Source organism: Corvus hawaiiensis, chromosome Z (genome assembly GCF_020740725.1).
Source record: "Corvus hawaiiensis isolate bCorHaw1 chromosome Z, bCorHaw1.pri.cur, whole genome shotgun sequence".
NCBI lineage: Eukaryota > Metazoa > Chordata > Aves > Passeriformes > Corvidae > Corvus > Corvus hawaiiensis.
In genome coordinates this window covers 59790278-59816954 of record NC_063255.1, presented here as the reverse complement: position 1 = coordinate 59816954, position 26677 = coordinate 59790278, and the positions used below count along the sequence as shown (strand labels likewise).

The 26677-nt window shown below is 40.7% G+C and overlaps 1 protein-coding gene and 1 long non-coding RNA gene across 4 annotated transcripts in view; one reads left to right on the top strand and one right to left on the bottom strand.

The window, feature by feature from the left end:
• ADAMTSL1 (ADAMTS like 1) overlaps window positions 1–24392 on the top strand; it is a 414253-nt gene extending 389861 nt beyond the window's left edge. For all 3 annotated transcript variants that reach the window (XM_048292487.1, XM_048292486.1, XM_048292488.1), the window contains 6 exons: window positions 11792–11992; window positions 13000–13180; window positions 16233–16440; window positions 18664–18773; window positions 19665–19885; window positions 21168–24392. In XM_048292487.1, coding sequence (XP_048148444.1) covers window positions 11792–11992; window positions 13000–13180; window positions 16233–16440; window positions 18664–18773; window positions 19665–19885; window positions 21168–21274 — 1028 coding nt within the window. In that variant the 3' untranslated portion in view covers window positions 21275–24392. The remainder of the gene's footprint in view (window positions 1–11791; window positions 11993–12999; window positions 13181–16232; window positions 16441–18663; window positions 18774–19664; window positions 19886–21167) is intronic.
• LOC125320313 lies at window positions 6645–9569 on the bottom strand. The gene is made up of 3 exons (XR_007201071.1): window positions 8375–9569; window positions 7544–7607; window positions 6645–6877 (listed from the first exon to the last, which is right to left on the bottom strand). It is a non-coding gene; the product is annotated as an uncharacterized LOC125320313 (long non-coding RNA).
• Window positions 24393–26677: the final 2285 nt, after the last annotated feature.

Here is a 26677-nt window from a genome sequence, read left to right as displayed (position 1 = left end):
AGAGGAAACCCTGTTAAAAGACCCATGCCCTGCCCAATGGACTCAGCAACATTTTTATCTTATATACTTCTTTTGCTGCCAAAGGTTTGAGATTCCGGGTAGCTTTCTAGGCCCAACTCATCATCCAGTTGGAGAGCATGATGTAGATGGTGACTTATGCAGATTGATGCTTTACTCTGCTCCTTCACAAATGTTGAAAATATGTGCAGAGTAGTGAAGTCTTCCCCAGTCCTCACATTCATTGTCAGGTTGTAGACACTTGTGTGTTATCTGCAGATCACACTCCTGAAGGACTAGACTATCCCTGAAGCAGAGCTAGAACACCCATGAGTTTGAAAATATTTCTGGGTTTTACAGCAGTGCAAACCGACAATCAGTGACTAGCCACAGACTGTCATGCACATTCTGATGTTCTTGGTTCATGGCAGACACACAAGACTTTACATTACACGTAAGATAAACACAGTTGATCTCTGAAGTGACACAAATTTTTATTTCTTTGGAAAGTTTTCACATTAGATCTTAATCTTACTAAGGTTTCTGTCTTTGGGACTTTTTAAGTTTTCAATACAGTTTTTCCGAATGTTGGTGATGAAAATATTACAAGGAACACCACTTTTTTCATCAGAGAGGAAGTCTTCTATTTGTCACCTGATAAGAATTTTTGGGTTTTAAAAATATTCATGACCATTTGAGTTCTGTCAATTCTGATTACTTCATGGTGTTATCTTTTGGAATTAAAGAAACATCTTAAGCTCATGTATTTTCAGTAGCTTATCTATGCTGTAAGTATCACTGAATTTTTTACACAACTCCTTAGACACATTCCCATGAGTCTTCAGCTTTGTAAATGTTAATGTTGGCAGAAACCAGTGTTGTAGGATCCAGTGTTCCTGACTTCTGACATTCCTGCAGAAAAGGCTTTGGGCTTATCAAGAATACTTGTTTTCATTTAGGTTCAAGCTTGTTATTTCCTATATTTGAATATAATTCAGTAGGAAACTCTAAGGAGCTTAGAAATCCTTATGGAGATGCACTACAACTTCTCAAATATATTGTGATATTATTGGAGACCATTTATCAGCAGACTTGGCAAAAGACACAAAATTTGATTTTAAAATATCTTCTCATTTTAGCACTGAAGAATACTGAAGGTATTACAATTGTGTTGCACAGTGAAAGATGAAGCTTTAATAACTTTGACATCTATACCTTAGTTTTATTTAAGTGAGGATTTTTGCAGGAACATTGGAAGAAATTTCAGAAATTAATACTTCTAGGAATATGGATACGTAGCACTCCCTATACATCGGAGTGAAGTAAAGAAGGCAGAAGGAAAATGTTATTTTAAGGAATCTGATAATATGAATAAATGGGGGAAAGCCTAGGCAATTATTTGAAGTCTGATTCCCATCCGTCCTTACTTGTAAGGGATACTGAAAATTACTGTGAAGTTAGCTGATAAAGTGTATTTTTCTATGACCAGAAAAGTACAGTCAATTGTAACAAAAAAAAAAAAAAAGAAATACTGATGCACCATATTTATTGTGTTCTCCTTGATTACTTCCATATCAAATTTACTCACTTCACAAATCAGAACATTATTTTACTGTCAGCACTGTGAACATAGTCCTAAAAAGAAGGTTTCTTTCTGGTTTTATACATTATCCCCAAAGACCACAGAGCTAGAGCAGCTTTGCTGCCAGTTTCACTAGTGCTTCAGAAGATGACCAGCTGCACAGCAAAGTCCTGATCTGCAAACATCAGTATTTGAAATGCAACTGTTTTTAAGACAAAGTGATAACAAAAACTTTTCACTTGAAAGATACAAAGGATTTCCCCTTACCAAATTTACTGTGTTTCACTTTTCTTTTACTGGCAGTAGCATATCCCACTCATTTCTTAGTAAAATCACTTAGGTTCCCAGAAGATCACCCAGAAAGCAGAATTGAAAGATAGTCACCTTGCTTGCAGTGGCCAGCCTTTTGAATTTGAATAAATTACTTATTTTAAAGGTCCAATTGCAGTGGAGCCAAAGCCCAAAGTTCAGGGAGGGGTCAGGGTTTTTTTATTATTTCAGAGGGGTTCACTTCAAGTCTGTGTCTAGTATTTGCTTGTAGGTTTAAGAGTTATCTAGATGGGACAGCAGACAGAAAAATTAACCTAGAGGTTTTTACATGTTCTTGGGTGCATTATAGTGAGTCAAATGTACTTTAGGAGAAGAACCTGATCTCATAGATAGACTAATGTCAGGATCAAATCAAACTCTTTCAAGCAGAGCCAGAGAAGTTAATGCTGCAATTGCTTGCTAAGTATGGTGCCATAACATCTCGCTCTCATAGGACTGATACTTGTTCAAAATCAGTGTGAAAAGTAATAAATTATCCCAATGAACACAACTGATCTCACCAGTACAAATTTCTTTCAATGTTTGGCTATATACTCGAGAGCAAGAATATATCTTCTTGAAACGTTATGTTTTCTTGTACTCCTTTTTGCCCTTCCCATCACCACCATGAGCCTGTTTTAAATTTTCCTAGATTTGGGAGTTAATGCTGCATTAAAATTTGAAGTAGAAATGCAAAATAATTTGCAATCTGCACAGAGTCTGCAAAAAGAAAAGTCATGAGTAATTACAGCTAAACTGATGCCTGTGCTTCCCTTAAAGAAAAAGCTGCAGAAGCTGTGCAGTAGGATTCAAATAAAATCATGACCATCTGAGAAATTATTTTGCACACTGTCATTTTTTTCCTCCTCATTCTCTGTAATAAATTGGCCATCATGTTTGAAAAGTAGTTCTAATGCTAAAGAATATTTTTTGGCAACTTTATTTGATATTAACATTATGTCTAGTGTGATGATGATAAAGTACCAGGTACATTCATGAGATAATCTGTTCTTTTAACTGTGTTATCCGTTCCTTTCAATTTTTGTCTCAGTAAAAAGTCTGCCTTGCCACAATATTTGTGAGAATTCTCAGGTAGATACATGACCTTTCTGACCTTTCATAGCTTTACTGTGTGTAAAGGCTAGAATTAAAATTAATATCAAGATTATGCCATTATCGTTGCAATTAATTGCCTAATCAGACACTATCACATTGATTAGATTCTGGATATTGTATAAAGTTCATAGAGTGTTGCAGCATCTTCCTTCTACATCAGAGTACAGCAGACTATGTCAGACTACACTGTAGCATTCCAGTGAAATGTGTGGCTTTTCTTTTGCATATATACATTGTGTACATTTGGGGTTAAAAATTACGTGGTGATACCTCTGCTTGGTTGAACATTTTGACTACAGTAAAACAGTGTTTGCTTTTAAGGCAACCAGACACTAGTCCAGCCACTGCCAAGCTCTGAACACAGAGACAAGAGAGTGATGTCCTCTAGGCAATCTGCTGCTTTGAGTATTTTTCCTGCCTGCTGTTTCATGCCATGAATGATCTAATCTGACAACCACTGATCTACAGTAGTGGTCCAAAATACTTCCAATATAAAATAATATCACTGGCCTCTGGGGCAACATCTGCTGAATTATGAGGTTTTTGTAAGGGCTGCAGCCCTTGAACTTTTATCTCTAAGCTTTACCAGAATCACTGACCTAGATTTTGTTCTAAGGTAGATATATGTGATGCAGAGTTCCACTGAGGTAATCTTGATGGGTAAATAGGTGTATCAGACTTGCTGCGGATATCCTGATATGGAGACCTCTCATTCTTTCAGCTCCTTCACATAAAAGGTCTTTTAGACTCTTGCAAAACTTAGGATTTATTCTAGAGTAAGTGTTAAGGGAGTATGAAACACTATGGGATTTCTGACATGTTGACTAAAGGACGTACTGAAGCGACCTCTCCCTCCATGACAGTCCTCAAATCTCTCCCAAACAACTACAGCACTTTGTTAATAGGACAGAAGTTACAGCCTCTCTGGAGCAATCATCACTGCTATTCCCACACCTGTCTGCCCTCCACCTCCTCTGCTCTGCATTTATTATTTTCCTGGTGACACAGGAAGTTACCTGAGATGCTGTTTCAGAATGTAGTAAGTTTATATTGGATTATGAAATGCAGAAAACCTTCTACAGCAGCCCTGACATTTGCAGCTTGGTAATTTTGTTATGCGCCAGCTCTTGCTCTGTCTCTTGTTGAAACTTTTGTGCTGTCTTGTTGTTCAGTGCTTGTTCCATGAGTCTCATCTCAGTGCTGGTTTTCTCCTTTAAGTGTACAGTTAACCTGGAGCTGTAGCAGTGGTGGGGTAGAAGGTCACAGTTTAACTCCTTTTCTGTTTTTGTCATGCACTGAAGAAACCTATCAGAGTTCGCTTAGGTGGTTATTTGAGTGTGCTGTATCCATTACTATAGGCTTTGATTTGCCATTGCTGATTGTTTTCAGGCCAGTCCTTATTACTACATGATTCTCAGTGTGTAGGATTTCTGCTGTCTAAGTTTTAGAAAACAGTATTAACTACCAGAGCTCAAAAATTCTCTTGCTTTTTAATGTGCCCACCATGTGTCTGTGTATTTGGGAACATTTTTTACAGCCACTGTGGGGCTGGGAATGAGCCTGACTCAATTTTTGTGGAATACCATGTATACTTGCAGTGCTATGTAAGTGATATCTAATAACAACAACATGTGTGGCATTGGGTAACCAGTTTAGGTGTTTTGAGAACTGTTAAAAACCATGTCATATGTTTAATATAGTGAGTTTCAACTGCACCTTTGCAGCCATAAATAGTTGTTTAAAATGTCGTCTTTTTTTCTTAAGTGCTACTGTTATCAACTTAATTGGCTTATTTCAAGAATTCCTAAATACATAGTTTTCCTTGTCTAGCATAAATTCATGTTATTTAAAAAATTATAAGTAAAGCTTGTATTTATACAAACATTAATTCTTTCTTCTGGTTTTTTTCAGATTCCATTGCTTTTTATTAATTTTATTTCATTCAGTGTGTGAAACCAATGAGAAACAATTTGTATAATAGCAAATAGTTAAGTGTCTGTTTATATTTGGTGTTGGTAGTGTATTGAAAGGTCTTTCCCCATAAGACAAACTACAAAGAGATATCTCTTAATTTTACCTCTTCAGCAAAACAGGTGCTACATACATGTGACTTTCAGACATGATCTTACTTGCCTTCATTTGGTTTGATTGCATTTTAAAGGTTGAATACATCCTGTCAATTTTTCATCTTTATGTTTGGTACAGGATGGAATTGAATTTTAACTCCATTCCATTTAACGTATATTTCTCATCTGAGTCAGCCAAGGAGAAAATCAGGTGTGACAGGAAATTGGGGAAGTGTTTCTCACTACCAGTAATCTCACCTACATAGTGTGAACACAATAGCACAGTATGAGCCACAACATAGTAGTTCAGCACCAAACTTGTATCTATTCAGATTGATCTGTGGCTTCTCCACATTTTGTTCCAAGCATTTTGTTCTTTACTTCATCGTTAATCCGCCTTCTATTTTGAAAGCCTACTTTATCTCCTTGAATGTAGAGGTTAGAGTGGAAATACTGTTGTGTTTCAAGTCCTGTAGGAGCATTACATTGTAGTGGTTTTGGTTCAAAATATTCATTACTTACTTATTTTCCTTCTGTGAGATGAGAATTAGGAGAAAGCAAAGCAGGCACAAACCTTAAACAGTTGCAGTACAATGAAAGAGTTTTATTACTAATAGAATTAAAAGTAAAGAGAAATAACAAGAAATTAAAGCAAATCCCACCCCCCTTCCCTTTCCAGCACTTCTCTCCTTTTACCCAGCTCGCACAAGGATAACAGAACATGGGATGTTAGTCAGTGTTCCAGTTCTTGAAAAGCCTCACTCTTATGCTTAAGGAAAAAAGGGTTTTCCTTCAGTTGCACGTGGTTCCCAAACTGCTACTAACAGCAGACCCGCCCGGAAACAATCAATCTGCTGTGTGTAGAACATCTCTCCCATGAAAAATCTCACAGTTCCTTCACACTACAAAACATGGGCCATCACATGGGGTTATTAATCTTTTTAAGGATAAGTTATTTTGGCCTGCACACAAAGGCTTTTCTTCGCCACAAGTCTCTAACAGCCTCTTACTACTTCTATATAGCCTGGCATAGGCACTCTTCACAATCTTCATGGGCCACACGTGAATTCTCCATCCCCTCATGTTCTTCAAATGGATTAAAGAGACAAACAGTTTGTGGTATTACAGTTTCTTACCACGGCATGCAAGAAGGTTTTTTAAGCTACGCGCGAGAATCGCGGCACCGCCCTCTTTTCTCCTGTCGCCATGCTCAGCTCCGTCCCACGGGACTCACTTCTCTTTCTCTCTGACTCTGAAGCCGCCACGTTGAAGAGTGTTCTTGTTCAGGCTTTACAGTGGAGAAAGCCTCGCTCTCTGTGTGCTGCTGGTTGCGTGGTGTCCTCTTCAGTTCAGCACGGAGTGTGCTGGCTGCAGACAGGAGGCTCTGCTGGCTCCCGCTGGCTCCGCCGGCTCCGCATGGAGAGGAGAGGGACCCGCCTGTCCCCAGAAGCCGCGCTGGATGGGTTTAGCTGTGAGCAGTCCATGGCTGGTTGTAGCTGCCTGCGGCTCTGGGACAGTCCCCCTCAGTGACCCAGGGTCCGTGCCGCGGCGATGGGAAAGGGGGAAAGGGGCAGTGGCCCCGGCCCGGCCCAGCGGGGCCGGGAGGCTCGGAGCCCCCCCCACCTTCCAGCAGGCGAACTCCGACAAAAAGGGCAAGTCCCGCCTTTCGGTGCGGTTTAAATATGTAAATTGTGAGAAGTGTCATTGGTCTAAACGACTGTCCATCAACTCAGGTTCAACCCACTACATGCATTTACTGCTTTAACACCATGTATTGTGGTCCACGACTCTCTTCTGTTAGAGTTCACTAAAATAACACAGGAACACAAAATTATTTTCTTTAGCTTGCTTTATTTCAGTCTTAATATAATTAATAATTCTGCTGCCAAAACCCTTTCCACCTTTGCCAGGCATTTCAGATAGTAGTCAGCAATCATCTTTCCCATTTTTATGTTTGGATAGGTACATGTCTGTAGCTTGCTGAGGCAGGAGCTTAGGCCTTCTGATTTGTAAGTCTAGTTGAAGTTTTCTGTGAAATTTCTGCCCTACATTTGCATTGTACTTTGTGATGTTGTGATGCATGCAGTCCCTACCCAGTTGGTGTGCTTAATGTTTGTAAAATTCAGCACCTTTTTTTCTTTTTTTTTTTTTTTTGTCTGATTCAAAGTATTTTGAAATAATGCAGCACAAACATTTGCCTATTTTGCAAAGAGTGATCACTGGTGAATAGCAAAGGTGTAAAATTGAACTACAAGCCTATAGTTGAACATTAATACCAGTGGATTCCAACTGTATATACCACAGCGTGCTTTTACAGCCAGCCATATTACCAAGACCTACCTCCACCTATTTAGGACATAGTTTCCAAATATGAAAGTGTTGTCCTGAGGCTAAGAAGGCAAGATTTTGATGTCCAGCTGCACTGCTGGCATATAGTTTGGCCTCAGGTAAGACAGCATACACTATCACATACCTTGGTTAGCTGCTGGGAGAGTGGGACGGGTGAGTTTACTTGCCATGGCATGGCGGTTTGAGGGCTGTAGTTGGAAAGTGAAATAGTTTGTTGCAGTCAGACTGTAGGAATGTTTTGTTTAAAGAAATTTCAAAGAAACTACCTGATCTTGACCTGAAGTCTTCGCTCAGATTCCATCTTTAATAAATATTAGAAACATTCCCTGGGACTAATCATCATGTCAACAGTAAATTAGAGAGTCATTTGTTAGATAAATATGAAAACAATCTATATTATAAGAATAGATATCTATTTTAAAGGCAGTACTGTAATTTTTTTAAAATTGACATTATCAAATATATTTAGTACTTGCAAAATTCACTTGACATTTTTACCATTGTTTTCCATACAGTATCAGGCTGCTAAGAAGAAAAGGAATCCTAAAATCAACAGCCTTTACATTTGTTTTTTTCAGGTCTGAAAGTGAAGAAGTGGTGCATGCTTTGTATTTTGTTCTCCTAGTGTTAGCACATTAGCCCAGAGTCTTTCTGCAGCTACAGTCATTCGGAAACTGTTGCAAAGGTGTAATGGGCAGTTGGTTTTGGCCTGCAGTGTTAATTTATTCTTTCCTCTCAAGAAATCGTTAGCATTTTTGTGGAACATCAGTCTTTCCTTTCCAAATACCCCCTTGGTATCCTTGAAATACTAACATTTTCCCAACTGGAAGATGTCTTTTTTATTAGAGTTTTGTTTCTATCTCCAGCTTTTGCACATCAGTGCTCATCCGGGCTTTGAATGAATTCAGAGTCCCACTAATCTTTGGAAGGGAAGTTGAAGGCAATATTTTCTTACCTGAAAGTTCTGCAATAGCTGTGCTGTCTGGAAACAAAGGCAGTTTCTCCTTCTCAGGCATTATGGGGACGAGTATTGAGCTTCAAAAGGATAAAAGAGTCAATGTCCACAGGGGTTGGGGAAATAGAGAGTAAGTGTTAGTAATCTGCAATAAATGGTATGAAAGTTATTCCTGGAAGATGAGAAGGAGATATTAATGGAACATACGGTTTTATTGTACTCTGGTTCTCACTTACTATGCCTAAAATATTATCCCAGAGCCTGTGCATCCATACATGTGGGAAATGTATAAAAATGTCACTTGTGAAATGTGATTGATAGATATTAGTAAAGTTTTACTGTTAAGTAATAATTACTCACTGGTAGTGCATGTCTAGGGAATAGCTTCTGGGGCTTTTCCCCCATATTACTGATTACTGGCTCTTCCTTTAGCTAATATTTTATATGCACATTTTGGAAGAAGAAATGTTACATAAGACTACTAAAATAGCACTAAGAAGATGATATTGTTTTTCCTGACAATATTTTTTTAAAAGAAAAGCAGCATGAACTAGGACCATCTGCATGCTGAATTCAGGTTCAGTTCCTCTGTGTGTAGCATCAAGCTGACCTTTCTGCTTTCTGCATTTACCCTCTGCAGACTGCTTGCAAATGCAAACAATAAAACTGGGCTCACAGTGCGTCTTTTTCAGTTGTCATGGCTATATGCTGACCTTTGGAAATCACTACACTTATCTTAAAAGACAAGTAAATTACAAAAAATTAGAATAATCTAGGCAAAAGCCATAGAGCTATTTATTGTTAAGTTTGCCTATTTCCTGTAAATTCCTTTGTTTTCCATTATTTTTAACTCAGGCAGTCTTAAAACTATAAGGCTAAAACCTTTCGTGTCTCTCATTTCCTTGAGAATAAGTATCTTGGAAACTGAATGAGTTATTTTTCAGCACAAGAGTGGGGAAAAAAATGAAACAGGATTAAATAGAGTTACAAAATTAGGGACAGAGACTGAGCAAAGAATGCTGTGTCTTTGTTGTCAAGAAGTGAGTGCTGCATAGAGATAACTGCCAAGGATAAAACTGCATTAGACCTTGCCAAAGAAATTAAAACAAATAGCACACTCTTCACCCTTATAAATAAAAGTTTAAAAAGGGTGAAAGAGGTAAAAGAGGTGAAACCACTGGGGACAGTTTGCACTCTGTGATTCTGCCTTTCCCCCCCCCTTTCTTCCATATTTTTAAACATTTTATCTGCATTTACTAGTTCTTTTCCAGTGCATCTTTGTCATTGTGACAGCAGAGTCTACTGTGTGTGTCAGTCTTTTACCAGGGAGCCCTTGCTCTCTGAAATACCAGTTTCACAGAGTGAGTGAGTCCCAAAGAGCAGCAGTATCCAGCCCACACCCTTCCCCGCTGTGAATACAGGCAGGGTGTGACAGCAACAGGGGACTAGCAAAGACTCGTGTAGCCACTGCACCAGTGAGAGCCCCAGTATTTATCCTCCTGAGTGGCAGATGGTTTCTCCCCAGTGCCTGGATCTACCCCTCAGCTTGAAAGTGGCTGGGGCATACCACAGGCCACCACTGGCATTTTCCATCTTGTGTGAGATCTTCTGCTTTACAAGCAAGAGAATTTAATTTTGCTGGCAAGACAGTACCTTCTGTCATAGGAATAGCGTAGTTGGAGGTATGATTAATGGCAAAAGGCACACAAGTAAAGACTACAGTAGCCAAGTCCCCTAGTGTTAGTTTAGAGGTATAACCAAATTTAAAAGGGTAGCAAGGGTTCCTAAACAAAGTGACGAGTTCCTTAAGTCTCAAGGATTTGGTCATGATGGTTGGAAATCAAACTCTTCAACCTTCCTGAGTAGATTAATGACAATGGTATTTTCTTGGAGCTGTACCTGCCCAGTATATGTTAGTTAGGGTTCTCCTCAGGTGGACAAACAAGAATGGAAGGAAGAGCAGTAACAAAAATGTTACATTGCAGCATCTGTTAATTGTGTACAGAAGACTTCATACTCACATCTTTATTTGTATCTGTGGATAATAAATAGAAATCAAATTACATGGAGATGGCGATGAAGAAATATCAGCTGATGGATTATTCCCTCATCTTAGAAGAGTCTTCCATTTTTAGTATTTTAAATTTGTACTCTTCCTTTTTTTATCCCATTCCTTTTGAACAGTGCCTGTGTGAAAGTTGATGTATATATGTTATGTTTGTTTATATAGGACAGTTCTGTCAGAAGGGCTTTTGTCTACAATATAGTCATTCATGCACATACATACTAATATAAACAAAACAATATAAAGCTTCAGCATAACAAACTAACCATCAGAATAGATAGCGTTCACAGAAACTTAGAGACCTTTCATGTGTCAGTGACATGCATAGCAGTTCAGGACAAGCCTAAGCCGCAAGCAGTCCTAGTGATATATGCCACCCTTCACATGTGGCATTTCTGGATCCCCACCCCCGCACTCGGTGTGGATGGATTACACTGTGGAAATTACCTAGTTCTTAATTTTTTTCCCGGGAAATAGGCAAGGAAGCTTAGCTGTCTTTCGCAAGTTACACCAGTCTTAGAAATTTCCTGCAATTCATCATGAAACTGGCAAAGTGTTTAGGTGATATGAGAACCACAGTAAAAAGTGTCTCGTAGATACACTTCCTTCAGGTCACCGTGCAAAGAACTCACTGAGAACTTAAATCTCATCATCTGTGCTGGTGGTCCATAGACTTCACACAATGCTTTAGAACATCAGGATTTTTTCAGTTGCTGGTTTTGGTTGGTTATTGCTTAGAGAATTGCCCTTTGCTGTGACAAAAAGCAAACAAACAAACAACAACAAAACAAACAAAAAAAACCCAAAAAAAATCCCAACAGCAACAAAACCAACCAAACCTCTAAAGGCTCAATTTTCTCTCTTTGGTTTTTCAACAGGTTTTTTTGTGTAACACAAATTTCTGACTTTTAATGTAAAACAAACAATATGTAACATTATTTAAAAAAAAAAAAAAAAAGAGAGGAAGGTGGTCCTGTGGCTTACATATGAAATTTGGAGACCAAGTTGTGTTTGTGTTGCTTGTTCACACATGATCTTTGAGTTTATGCCAGGTTTATAACCTCCCTATCCCACTTTCTTCAACACCAAAATGAACATGATCAGACATAGTGGGAAACTGATACAAGTAATTCCAAACTGATCAGAGATTTTCCATATTGCAGATTATCTGTCTTTTAGATTTTATACTTTTTTCCTGGATGATGACAAGGTATTACTTGCTACAGAATTATCATTATGAGCAAATGAGGAGAAAATGGGATGGAACTGACTATTTCCCCTAATTTTGACCACATCAAAGCATGTACCAAGTTCAGTACTCAGCAGGTTTTTCTCACGTACCTGTTTTTTAGGTTGTGCTGTCGATGGGCATCCAACCCCAAACATCACCTGGCTTTACTGTGGTGAGCCTCTCAGTCTGCAACATCAACTCCTGGCGGCAGGACGGATTCTTCAAATACTCAATGTCAGTGATTTCACTGATGGTGAATTCAGCTGCCTTGCTCAGAATGAGGCTGGTTCGCTCACACAAATAATGTCCCTGGCTATACAAGGTAACTCTTCAGTTTTAGTCCTTTCACCCTGGAAAGCTCTTGCCATGGACTTCCCTGCACTGCCTTTCTCATCCTGAATTTTTCCCCTCTGAAGCCATCACCATGCATATCAGGAAAAAGATGTCTTAATGATTTATTGCCATGAATATAGATTTGCAGGACTACTGAGTACCTTACAGTGTCTTAGGTTTTACTTTACTAAATGACACCAGATATTTCTGCCCTGCTGAGCATAAAACACACCTTAGTGATTCAAGCTGTACTTACGCTGAGCCTGAACAATTTTCTTGTCCAGAAATTCAAGACAGAGGTGGCAGAGTTTAAGACCCCTTAAAACAGAAGCCCCTCTGTTAATACACAAAGGTCAGTGTCTCACAGTCTGGTCTTCCTTGAAAACCCTTCACTTGTAAAAGTTCTGGAACTGTTACTGTTAGAGATCTCCCAGAAATAAGACAAAGGCAATAAAGCCGCAGAACACTGTGGTGCAGCTGGGCTGGAACAGAATATGCAGCTTTCATTGCCCCATCTGTCAGTGATGGAGAGGCGAAGAATTTAACTTTTCCTTCAATTTTGCTATAAAATTTTGAGCGTGTTGCAACTCCCACATTTATCTTCAGGACAGGTGGTCTATGCGAACTGTCTGGTAAGACACACAGTGTTTCAAGATCATAGAGTCATAGATACTGCTGGGAACTACAGCTAACCACATCTTCATTAAATTACACACCTCTAAAAGTATAGTCCTGCTCACTGGCATCTGGCTTCACTTAACTGCCATACCATGTTATTCACTTTCCATGCCTGATGCTTCTAAGCATCAAAAAACTGGGTTTGTTACACCAAAGGCAGTCAGGGGTTTGAATCGTGTGCCTTGCAGGGGTAGGTAGCTCCTCTTCACTGAATCCCTGTATTTTGTCCTGGAGAACATCTTCAACTCTCTCCTTTCTAACTGAACTCCTGCTGTCAGGTTTTCAGTGTTAACATGCTTCTCCCACACTTTCTGGCAGAATACCAGTGGTCTGTGGACAAACTGACAGCTTGTTCAGCTTCCTGCGGCCACAGAGGGGTGCAGCTGCCCCAGCTGAGGTGCTTACTGGATGGGGCTGAAGTCAACGCATCCTACTGCAGAGAGACACCCAAGCCATCTCTGCAGCCCATCGCATGCAACAGAAGAGACTGCCCTTCACGGTTCGTCCGTCTCATGTAAAAATAGCTTACATGCATTTAAGATGTGCTGGAAGAGTTCTTTGTACAGGACATCATACTGCTGCAGCCTCTCCAGTGCCTGTTTGGAGAAGTCATGGCTAAAAGGGAATTTACGAGTGCTTAACCCAGACAGCCGGGATAATATTTGTGGAAAGCTTTGACAGTACAAGGTAGAAAGAGAGTTCACAGCTTTCCTTGTCTTGGGTGATCCCAGCCACACTCTATGTTGGATATAAGTATCATGCCTGTTCTGAGCACTGCACACATGGAAATTTTGTCACCAAAGAACTGTAGGATCATTTTTTTGTGTTAAACATGGCTTCATAGCAGTTTGCCCCAACAATATAATAGACAAGAAGCTAAGATTAGCAGCTATTTTGTGATTTTATTCTGATTTCCTTTGTTGCCTGAACATCAGTATGAGCAGGACTGTTGCCATATCTGCAGCTGCAAAGAATTCCCTTAGCAGGGTGGAAATATCTTTTGTAAAATGGGCACATCCCATCAGAACTGGCAGGCATGAAGGGGGTTCAGAGTAAGTTCTGCCTCTTTTTGGAGTTTGCTAGCTTGTGGTTGCCTTGGAATTGTAATTCTCTGCCCATGTAATCCCCTGGTTTTCACTTACTGCTAAACACAAAAGAGCCAGGACAGCTTGAAAGTCTTCTGGCTACACTTAGGTCCTCTGCCACACCTCAAGTACTGTGTTCAATTTTGGGCCCCTCACTACAAGAAAGAAGAAGGACAGAAAAGCTAGTGAAGGGTCTGGAGCACAAGTCCCATGAGAAGTGGCCTGAGGGAGGTGAGATTGTTTACCCTGGAGAAAAGGGAGCTCAGGAGACCTTATCACTCTCTACAGCTGCCTTGAAAGGAGGCTGTAGTAAGGGGGGTCAGCCTCTTCTTCCAAGTGACAAGTGACAAGACAAAAGGAATCAGCCTCAAGCTGCACCAGGAGAGGTTTATATTGGCTATTAGGGAAAAATTCATCATGCAAAGGGTTGTCAAGCATTGGAACAATCAGCCCAGGGAAGTGATTGAGTCATCATCCTTGGACATATTTAAAAGATGTGTAGATGTGGTGCTTAGGGGCATGGTTTAATGGTGGACTTGGCATTGCTGGGTTAATGATTGGACTTGATAATACTAAAGGTCATTTCCAACCTAAACAATTATCTGGCTTCACCCCATACAAAGTCTGTTTTTCTTTGATACCCTGGGGTGCAAAGAAGTGTACATCCCGAGAGCTTATCCAGAGAGTCAGTGTAGTGTTGTGCTCCCTCCATATTAAAAATGTCCTGCTTCTGCAATTCAGTATCTCCTTAGCTGAGATGCATAAACATGTTTTTCCATACTTTTCATGGTGTTACTCCCTCCTCTCCCTTATTTCCAATGTAGGTATGGTATGTTTCAATATACAAGCACTTAAAAGTAGTGAGCATCTCAAGAGAAATTTAGTACAACTTCCCTCATTCAACAGTGATTTGGGAGTTGTATTACAAAAAGGCAATCTAAGCTGAGGCAAGGAGAAGTGCTAAGCAACCTGATGAGAAGTGGCCAGATTCACCACTGTTGCTGTGTCTTGGGCATATTGCAAGTTTCTGTTTAATTACCTTTTAAAATATATTCCTACCCTTCTCTGCAGGCAAATGTTTTCTGAGTTGCCAGCGGAGTCATAAGAAAAAAACAAAAGAGATTTGATGAAATATGAAACATGCTCATTAGCAGCAGTTTTCCTTGGTGTTGACAGTAAATTCCATGGGAATGGTTTATGTCTTTTTATACCTTCCCTGAATTGTAACACAACCCCAAATCCTCCCTCAACTCCTGAGAAACTGCTGAGATGTAAGCTTGGAAATAAAAGCTGACTGACATACAGACCGGAGCTTTATGAGCAGTGCGGAAATTGCGGGTTCAACCTCACCAAACTGCATGAAAAAGTACCAGTGTTGTTTTCCAGGTTGGGAATATGTTTGTTTTTACTTGATTCTGTGACCACTGGAGTTAATCACCTGCAGAAGACAGGGAAATAGAAACGGATGTTTCTCCATGGGACTGGAAAATGCCTATTGCCTATTTTGTAAAGTAGTCATAAACACTGCTGTGAGGGATGTGATAGCCAGTATTTTACTCCCAAAACCACACAAATCCTGCTGGGTATCCAGAAACTTAATGAAGCAAACTGCTGACTTGACCATAAAACTGTTCAAAAAACTAGCAATCCCTTGCATTCTTCTTATTCCTACCTAACACTTTCCCAAACCTCAGTCTATGAGTGTTTCACCTAATGATCCTTACAGTGACAAAATGTATGTAGACTATTACTTTCTGTTATTACAGCCTTTTAGCGAGTTAGACTGGGTTTTTTTAAATGCCAGTACACAGGGGTTCAGAGCCTCAGCCTCAGCTGGTGAATGCATGGTCTGGGCTCAAGAGGAAAGAAGAACAGTGTCCTTCCTTCCCTGGGCTAACAATTCCTAAGTTATGTTCAGGCTTTTCTGGATTATCCCAGCTGTCAGGGATACAACAAAGGAGGCCAGCATCATCAGGACTCAGCAGGCTTTTGAGTATTCTTTCGCAGCAAGTTTGAAGTGGCCTGTGATCTGCTCAGCAATTACACAGAGATAGTTTTCCCTGCTAAGGGGTGCTACTGGGCTAGTCCTAGCATGGTGACTGTAGCCTGTGACCAAGGCCTCCGTGGCACCATGGTGTGAGAGCAGACTTGCCCAACGCCCATGCCAGGGCTACAAGTATTTACTAAGCCTCTAAAAACAGCTTTAAGGGCTAGAAAAGTAATTCTGGGCCCAAAGAGCCTTGAGAAAGATAAATTAATGAAAAATGTGCTCTTTTCTCAGCTTTTATCCTCTGCGCAGTTTTCAGTGATGACTGTGGGAGGCTGAGACACTCAGCCTTCCAGGACTGCACGCTAAATGAGCCAAGCCACTGTCTTTGGTCCAACAGATAAAGACCTGTTGATGCCAGGGATCCCACAGACAGTGGCACGCGTCTGCTCCCTCACCTATTCTCCTTTCTCTCACAGATGGATGGTGACATCCTGGTCTCCTTGCACGCAGAGCTGTGGTGGAGGCATACAGATGCGGCGAGTGACATGCCAGCGCCTCACAGCAAAAGGCAGCTCTGTCCCAATGTCAAACGAGGCTTGTGCCCAGGTGTCCAAGCGTCCTGTGGACACACAGAACTGTAACAGGCAGCCCTGTGTTGAGTGGGCAGCCTCCTCCTGGGGCCAGGTAAGGAACAAGGCAGCATTCCAAGGACAGCCCCTTAGTGTGAGCTGAGTGACAGAAAATGAGGAGAGTGATTCTTCAACCTAGTATCTTTAGGTTATAGTTTGCAGGCTTTTGAGGAGGCCACTAATTTGCTCAGCTCTTTCTTTCTGAATATGATGCACTGCCTGCTTGGATATCTGTAGCTTCCCACAATCCCTAAAAGTGCTGCTTATGAACAGCGCTTTTACTGCAGACCCCTGTGTCCTCTAGTGGAAAGGTCTGCAGTTCCTTGTTACAGTGATAAGTGACACATCTGGGAAGTAGCCTTCTTCAAGTCTTAGTTCCCCTTGCTAGCCAGTGAGAGTGCTTCAGTCTTGGCTGGCTGGAGTCAGGATTGATGATGGTGATAGGTTCAAGGCAGGGGGATTGTACAATAATTCAGTTTTACAAAGTTGCTGATGAGAATACCAAAAAGTGTGAGCTTTCTTGATTTGCTTCATGGTGAAAGGCAGAATGGAGGGCTAAAAGCATTTTCAGACTACTTCATGCTGCTTTGCAGGTCTTCAAATTCTCTCTTAGCAGATTGCGTTGCATCAGGTTTTTTTATAATGTTGGTAGTAAAAAGTGCCTTCAGCTACTAGATCTGTTATTGTTCACTACTTGAAAATGTCTTCATTTAAATCTGGAAAGGTGACTGAGTTATTGTATTACAAGTAAAGCTTCGAATTATCACTTTATATCAAAGAAAAAAATTTTATTCCCTATAGAATTCCAGGAAACTACTGGATCATCTTCACAAAATCCATTATGGTCTGTATTGTTCGCCATGACATCATGGTCACCTGAGACAATCAGATAGTTCAGAATTAATTTCTTAGACCTAATCTCTGTGCATTATCATATAATATTTCTTCTACCTAGCTTACAAAAAAAACCAACATCAAGTTCCACCTGGTTGCATACTGCTCAGTCTCCAAGCCAGAAGACTGTTACACAGTTAGTAACGTTTCACTGGCTCAGTGGATCAATGACCTGCTTGGTAGTATCACAGGGTATCAGGTCTGCATTGCACAGGTGTAGTGATCAACTTTCCCAGTTCACAAAGAAAGAAAGAAAATAAACAGCACTACCCCCATCTCTAGAATTAGTTCCTTTCCTTCATTTAATGTTCCTGGCATTTTGAGCTCGGCTGTGTAATCCCATGGTGTTTTTAAACTAGTGACTCGGGCTTGCTGGTGATGAGGACTGCTAGCCCCTGCAGATATCGCAGAAATGCTCCACATACTCCAGTGAATGACATTTCCAACAAGACAGTTGACTGGAAGCAGCTGAAAGCCTGGCAGTCACTGCTTCTCTCTCCCAGTTGTCAGGGAGGGAAGAAACAGAAGGAGGAAGGGAGTATTATTTGAGGAGTGTGTGGTAGTGTGAAACAGGGCTCCTACTGATGAGGGAGTGGAAGTGGCAGAGGGATCGGTCAGCAGCCATCCCCTGGCAAAAATTCCTGCTTCACACTAATGACCCCTTATTCAACCCTCAGTTTGTTCTTGAATATAATTTCCAGATACTTAGAAAAACAGTTTCCTAATAGCTGATACAATTTTAAAAGAGCACAAATACATGCTTCATACCTATAGCAAGTTACTTTTTAATCAAAGGAGAGGATTGGGAGAGTTAAACTGAAATGTGATTGTTAAGCTTGAATATGTTAGAATAGCCTCAATTTTGGAGCAAGCTTGCATATCTGTTGTGCTTGTCATGCTTGCTGATTTTGTTTATTGTCCTTCAATGCTTTTAAAGTATTTTAAATTATATTAAATTGAGTGAAATATGTTCTTGGTTCAATGCATTCTTAGTTATTTGGCCATAAGTTGTGATAGTACAAGCTGCAAAATGCACAGTAAAAGTGATGTATTGAGATTTCCTGTATGGATCACAGGCTCTTGGCTAATGGCATGAGAGCATTTAATTTCCCCTAACAGATGTATTTAAGACTAAATTATTGAAGAGAAGAGGTAATGAATCTACAGAGCAGATACAGAAATGTAGTTTAAATGCTGCTGAAAGAAGAGTGAGGTAAAGAAGATGACTGCACAGTCAGCCTTCAAAGCCTGCAGAGGTGCAGAAAGTGGTTGAAATCTCAACAGTCTCTGAATGGCAGCATGTGCTTTGTTTCACTAGCAGTTTTATAAGAATGGAACATGCCCTGTCTTTTACCTCCCCTAAGTGAATCTTCTGTGTTCACAGTGCAATGGGCCTTGCATTGGATCACGACTGGCTGTACAGCACCGACACATATTTTGCCAGACCAAAGATGGGACTTCTGTGTCATCTGATCAATGCAGTTCCTTACCAAGGTAGGACAGAAATGTCTTATGTCTAAACCCACAACCCTTTCCAGAGATATTGAATGGATTAGTGACTTAACTGAAAACTTAGGAGTTTTCCTTATGTAACAAAGAGGTCATACTGCAACCTGTACAGTTATGTGTAACAAATCTTACCAGGCTTAACCCCAGACTTCCCTATTTGTTCCTAGGAGCTTCAGGCCAGTTGGCCAACAACTGGAAAATCTTCTATGTATGCCAAATCCTGACTGCAAGGTTGTGTTATATCTTCTTAAGGTGCCAGTCTTCTCACTTATTTAAACACAAACTCTAAAACAAAAAAAAAGGATCTCCACAGGTTTTGTTTTCCTGCAGATAAACTCCACTGTCAACATTGTAAAGACATTTACTTTACATGAGACAGGGTATGTAAATCATGACCGATCATGACTGAAAATTAATGTAATTGGCTTGTTGGCGCCTACTCATGCTTTTTCACTATCTGTGTGACAAATATGAACCAAGTGTGCCTCTACATCTTCTGTGAGAGTGTCTTGAAAGGAAAAGGAGGGTTTCAGAAAATTGGTTCTGTTCTCACTGGCTGTAAAGCCATTAAAAAGTTACGAAGTCCTGCTGGACCACATTGGTCTCCAGTCATTTCACCTTTCAGCAGATCTCTGGTTTGGCCCTTCATGCAGAGGGCATTTCAGCCAAATCCTCAAATGGTTCAAATGATCATTTAGCCTGGTGTTGGTACACCAGTGTACACCCCCTGAGGGTGTGGTCCTTGAGAGCAGTTCAAAACTGCTGGCCTCACTTGGCAGCCTTTGAAGATCTGACCCATACAGTGCTCTGAGTGAATTACCTTTGGGATATGTAATGTTTGCTGTCCTTTCCTCCTTCTCTCCCTCCTGCCCACAGGCCACTGGGCACCCAGAACTGCTGGACTGATGTCTGTGGTGTGCACTGGCGGGTCAGCCTATGGACCGTCTGCACGGCTACGTGTGGAAACTACGGCTTCCAGTCCCGGCGCGTGGACTGCGTGCACATCCGCACCAACAAGCCCGTGATGGAGCACCACTGCTCCTGGAGACCACGACCAGCAAACTGGCAGCGCTGCAACATCACACCCTGTGAAAATGGTACTTTGCTGGGAGGGGGGGAGGCAGAGAGGTGCAGGAGTAGGAAAGAAGGCAGAGCTGTCTCTCAGAAATGCAGCACCGGACCTTGCAGCTGGGCATCCTGAGAAAACCTCCAGCCCAGACATCTGCAAAATCCAGTGTCTAAAGCTCAGCATCCCAGAGAGGAATGCTGCCCGTTGTGGGGGTTTTTGGCAAAGGTGTTAGTGCTCGGATTGTGTCCCCTTTCTAACAGCATGAGAAATAATTCATGCAGTCTTCTGGAACAAGTCCAGAGTAGACCACCAAGTTGATCAGAGGGATGGAGCACCTGTCATGTGAGGAAAGGCCAAGGGAAATGGGATTGTACAGCCCAGCTTTGGGGTCACCTACTTGTGGCCTTCTAGTACCCGAAGGGAACTTACAAGAGAGATGGAGCAAGACTATTTACAAGTCCATGTAGTGACAGAACAAGGGGGAATGGGTTCAGATTGAAACAGAGTAGTTTTAGATTAGATATTAGGAGGAAATTCTTGACTGTGAGGGTGGTGAGACACTGGCACAGGTTTCCTAGAGAAGCTGTGGATGCCCCATCCCTGGAGGTTTCCAATACCAGGTTGGATAGGACTCTGAGCAACCTGGTCCAGTGAAAGGCATCCCTGTCCACAGCAGGGGGGTTGGAACTAGATGATCTTCAAGGTCCCCTTGCAACCCAAACCATTCTATGATTCTATTATTAACTTTCAGCTAATGGTACAGACAGAGAGAAAAACACAAATCAAAACCAGACTTATGACGGTAGTCCAAATCCAGTTGGTAGGTGGATGATCGGAAATCCCGCAGGAAAGACTGCTTTCTTTCAGATTACAAGCAACAAATTGGGCCTTCCAGGGGACTAGAAAAGTTACTAATTAAAAAAAAAACAAATTGTATTAACAAAAGAGAACAGATGATGTGCCTGTTTGGAAATTATGCTCTCATCCTCTATCTTGCAAGCCAGTTGCTTTGCATTCATTGCAGATGCAGCAGCAGAGCCCACGTGTGCTTGCCTGTATTCACACCAGCTCTGATGCTCCCTCTCAGCAGAGACAAAGTGGACTACATAGGTCCAAATTCATGAGTTTGGGGGGCCCTAATGGAAGCTGAAGTGATGAGGGAGATTACAGGTATCAAGCAGGACCTGTGCTGTAAGACCTCCCAACACAAAGGTCCTCCTCTTGGCCACCCAAGGATATATGTTCTCAGGTAAGAAATCCTTTGTTCATAGCTTCATCACCATTTCTTATTCTTGTTTCCCCTTTGGCAGTGGAGTGCAGAGACACCACAAGGTACTGTGAGAAAGTGAAGCAGCTCAAACTCTGCCAGCTCACCCAATTTAAGTCACGTTGCTGTGGGACTTGTGGAAAATCTTGAAGACAGACGAAATGAAAATGGAGGAACAAGGGGATCACAGCCTTTTCTTCACTGAGGCAAAGGCTTTTGCAGAAAATACAGATGGAATGGAATGATCTTTTTCATTTTATTTATTTATTTCCCTTTTCTTTATAAAAAAAGAACACCTTTTACCAAATAATTGTTGTAAAGGGACTTGACAAGTTTTCCCTTCTATCAATCTGGGAGACAGAATGCAGAAAAACATGGTCACGAGGGTAGACCACAAAGAGTCAGAGAGACCCATGACACCAGAAATGGGTATGAGAGGAGCGAGGCTTCCCCTTAATCTGTGTACATGCCTGGGGGATACACCAAGAAATGGGTGAGAAAGAGGACCAGAGTAAAAACCTAGCATCATATTACAGAATCACAGAATCGTCAAGGTCAAAAGAGATCTTCAGGGTTATTTAGTCCCACCATTAACAGCACTAAAGGATATCCACCCCTAAAGGTGGATATCCACCCCTAAAGGATATCTCTGGGTGCCACATCCAGACTCTTCTTGAACACCGTCTTCCAGAGATGGTGACTCCACCACCTCCCTGGGAACCTAATCCAATGCCTAGCCACTTTCTCAGTGAAGTTTTTTTTTTCTAGTATCTAATCCGGGCCTTCCCTGGCACAGCTTGAGGCCATTTTTCTCATCCTTTTGTTTGAAACATGGCAGAAGAGACTCACCCTCACCTCACTACAACCTCCTTTCAGGCAGTTGTAGAGAGCAATGATGTCACCCGAGTCTCCTCTCAGCTAAACAACCCCAGCTGCCCTACCTGTTCCTTGTAGGATGTGTCTTCTAGACCTTTCACCGCTTTTGTAGCCCTTCTCTGGACACACTCCAGCACCTCAATGTCTTTCCTGTAGTGAGGGGCCCAAAATTGAGCACAGGATTTGAGGTGTGGCCTCACCAGAGCCAACTACAGGTGGAGAATCACCCTCTTCCTGCTGACCACACTATTGCTGAGACAGGCCAGGATGCCATTGGCCACCTGGGCACCGCTGGCTCATGTTCAGCCAGGTATTGATCAGCACCCTCAGGTCTCTTTCTGCTGAGCAGCTCTCATCTCTCTTAGACTACCTTGAGAACACAAGCACAGGATTTTGCTTTACAAACTTATTTGTTATGTCCCATACTGGAAGCGTTTTTAGTTTCTAAACCCCTCTCTCCTTCCCACACCAGGCAAGGAACATCCTTGTGATCTTTGAGGATCTGGCACCTGGCAGAGTTGAACAATGGTCTGTAGCATAAGTGGATCTAAAATACACCTGAAAATGTTTCCAGTTTGAGCTTGTGAGGGAGGATTGAGGATTGAAGGGTTGCCCTCAGCACAGAGGTGAGGTGGTGACATTAATTATTATCCAGCAAAAGCAGAACAAGTGTGATCTGCTTGACACACTTTAGTACGAACCTGCAAACACTGTTCGCTAGAGACCATAGGCAGAAAAGATAGAAATTGTATGTGGTACATGGGAGACACTTTGCATACTGCATCCTACTAACATTTATTTAGAAAAAAGAGGTATTACTTCCCAAAGTTCTGGTACTTTCAGACCTGGGGTTTTGGAAAAGAACTTGAGGAAGTGGGTTTTTCTATTTTGCTAACACGAAATTCCTCTTTCCTGGCAGCCAAGCCTTTTGGACAAGTAGTAGAAAAGAGCTTTATTCTGATTTTTCATGATTGTTACTACTCAGTAGGAAAAGAATGGCTTTAGCATCAGTCCCATAGGACTAATGCAAGTAATTTGTAACAAACTTGCTCCTCTCCACAACAAAATAGGTGTTCTAGAGCAGCAGATCTTTAAGTCCATGTATAACCCCCCGAAGGTACAGTCTAAAAAATGAGACTCAAACATCACACCCACAGCATGATTTTGCATGCAGGCTGTGAGTCTTGCCTCCTGGCCAGCTGCAGTAGATACTCAGCCAGTGAAGTGCTGCATGATTTTGGCTCCTGGGCATTCTCTGCTCTGCTCAGAAAAAAAATTAAAATTAGAGGAAATCTGCAAAGAAGAGAGTTTGAGAATTGTGGAGCTTCAAAGGAGAACTACCTGATCTCAGGTTTTGGTTCAAGACCTTTTCTAAATGAAGGGCTTGGTTGTGCCTCTCCTGTAACCCCTGTTGGGGCTAGTGCCTCGTGGTATATTAATGAAATGCTGTTCAAGTTCTGTTATGCTACAGCTTTCATGACATGTGGATTTTTCAGTAAAAATGGGGGTCCACTACTGAGGTTCATGACATTAAACTGATTCAAATTGGCTTACTTCAAAACACATCTGGCAGTGAACGCTCTTGGTAGAAATGGGTCTTCAAGAAATAAGCATCAGTGTAACTTTTTATTTAAAAAAAAGAATAATGACTTTCTGTGTATGTAAATGTATATCTTTTCTGTATATTTATTAGGATTTCTTGTATAAAAAGTGCAATATTAATAATTGTACATTATTTTGTCCAGATAAAACTATTTTGGTTTTTTTTTAATCTCCCCATAATTTTGTTCCTCTAAAATCAACAGTAATAGCATAATTCTTTTAATTTTAATAGCACTTGCATTTAATTGGGGATCTGCTTCACTGTGCACAGAGTGCTTTATAGACTATGACATGAGGGAGTGAGAACATTTTTAACTTGTGAAATAGTTATGCATGGAATGAAGGACAGTTCCTTAATAACATAATAACAATGATGACAATGACAATGGGATGAATATTTTTGATACATTAGTTAACAAAATGCAGCATGGGGAAGTATTTTCTTTTGTGTGAAAGCAAAATATGTTCAAGCTATCACGTTTCATTGTGTCTGTGTAACTGTGCACAGGATGTACACAAAGGATCTGATCTGGAGGGGCCACTGTGTTGTCTCTGCACAGTGTGGATTTAATTTCACATGTCTGTCTTCTGAATTGTGACTTGGCAGCATCTCAGTAAGATAAGGGTTACTGGTTATTTTATGAAAGGGTGCTTTCCTTCTCTAAAGAGAAAACAAAACAGCAAACTTGTATATATATAACTTTTTGTACAAGTAATGCAGGTTGCCTATTTACCTACTACTGTCTGACGTGTTTTTTTTAATCTTTAAAACAAAAGTCAAAGTAGCAAAGATGTTGGAGTTCTCTGTCCTTATTCTGTATTATGATAGCAGCACACACCTGTTACACAAAGTACACATGATGTACCTGCCTCGGGGGAAGAGGATGTCTTAATTCCTTTCTAAGAGTCTCCAGCCACTAAGATTCTGCACCCTGTCTTGGAGATATGTTTTAATTCTTCATTTGCCTTGCTTTATTCTTTTTTTCTAATGTCTTGCCCCTATTGCTCTTGCAGAAGTATAAAGCCATCACTGCTGGTCCAAGGACCATGGAAATCAATAAAAGTATACTTCTTTTTTTTCTAAGAAGCAATGCTTCAAGACATAACTTTCCTCAGCAATCTGTGGCTTGAAGAAAAATCTGTTAATTCAGTCTTTCCTTACAGGTTGCTGCTGCCTTCAGTAATGGAGCTGCCAGCTACCTGGAGCAGCAGGTGTTTATGCAGAAGGAATTGTGGTAATGGTCTGAATTTTGAGAGTAAAGAAGAAAAAAATTAATAAAGCAAAAGCATTTTTTCTTAACAAAGAAAAAAATCAAGTTTTGAAAACTAAGCTGGTTGTTGTTGCTGCCCTTTTCAAACAAACAATATGTCCCTGCTAAAAGGGAACAGCAATTTTTCTCTGATTTATTGACAGTTTCCCTTGTATGATATTCCTGCAGATGTTTTTTAGACACCTCACACAGACAAGCAAGTCAAAGACCAGACCTAAGACTTCCAAGCAACAGTACAGAAGGCAATGGGAATTTCATCATTCATTTTCAGTAAAACAAGTGTAGAAGCTGTTGTGTATGTAAAATGAACAACAGGTTTGCTTAGGTTCTCAAGAGAATAATTATTCTCTCTTAGGCCTATGGCTTGAGTTACTACTCAAGTCAAAAAGCCTTCTAAACCTTCAAAGCAAGCTTCCAGTTTGGTTCTCCTGACTAATTTTCCTCACAAAGGAAAAACTGTTCTGGAAGAAGCATAAGAATACAGTGCTGAAATGTTCCCCACAGAAGATCTACTCCCAGCCCCTCTTAGGTGACAAGGTAAGCACAAGTGAACTACTCCAGGCATCTGTGTCCAGATGCATGATCTCAAAAAAACAGAAGCCGTAGCCAGAGTTTTCCAAAGTAACCTTTAGCTAGAAATCTTTTTCCTGCTCTCTAGCTGCAGTCATATGGACTGAAATTGGAGCTTTTTTTAGTTTTTAAGTTAGGATTCTTCTTGCAAACTACCTTATCAAACAAAAGGCCTTACTATCTGTTTGGTGCTCAAACATTGATCATAAATAAATTTGGTTATTCTAGATCAGCATCACCTGATACCTGTATTTGTAGAAGGTGAACCCAAAAGCTTACTCTTTTCCAACTTTTCAGGACCATAAAATTCCTCGAAAGTTTTTAATGGCCGCTTTCAGTGAGTGTCTGATTATTTCAGCTAGTAGTTGAGTAAATAATCTTCATTCATTCAGTTACCTAACTTTTAACAGAGATGCTTTCAAAGTCAAGTCTTTTTAATGTCAGATTTTCTCCAACCCAGCAGTGTATGCTAATGCTACCTATGGCTGTACATATTAGCTACAGACCACAGCTTGGGGATCATCGATTTAACCCTTCCCTTCATCCTCTTCTTTAAAGGTATATATATGTATTTATCAATAGTGTTATGTATTAACTGTCCAGTTTTGTGGAAAGTAAACCAAAAAACCTGTTAAATACTTGAGCCAGCACAAAATTGAAGGAGGGAAAATGAGATCTCCTTCCTCTACTGATCTTACACATTTCTCACACCAAAAGCGTATCAGTTGATCATTATTTCACTTACATTAGTTTTTATCATCTCCAGCCAACGTGTCCTCTCCAGTCAGTCAGAATCAAATCTAAACTCTGGCCATATATATAGTCATTTTAATATTTTTTAATATAAATTTTTCACTAAGGCATTTCAGTAATTGCAACCCAAATTATCCTGATTTATAAAGGGAAAAGACCAGCATATCCTTTTCCAATTGAAATACGTATTTCTATTCTCACCTGCTTTTTCACTGAAGTACAATACTTTTTCCCATTCTCAATTTCATGTGTGAAGATATGAGCCCAACAATACGTTTTATTCTCCATCTGTCCCTTAGAAAAGTAAATACAGTGCTCGGTCTCATCTTTGCTTCCATTGTCACTGATGAAGACTGAGACTAGAAAGTGCATGAAAGCACAGACTCCAGCCCTTCATTTTTGCCAGAATGGTTACAAAGCCTTGAACATCCTCTACTGTCCCATTCAAATGCACATTGTGGTGTTTGAGGCAGCAAAGTTG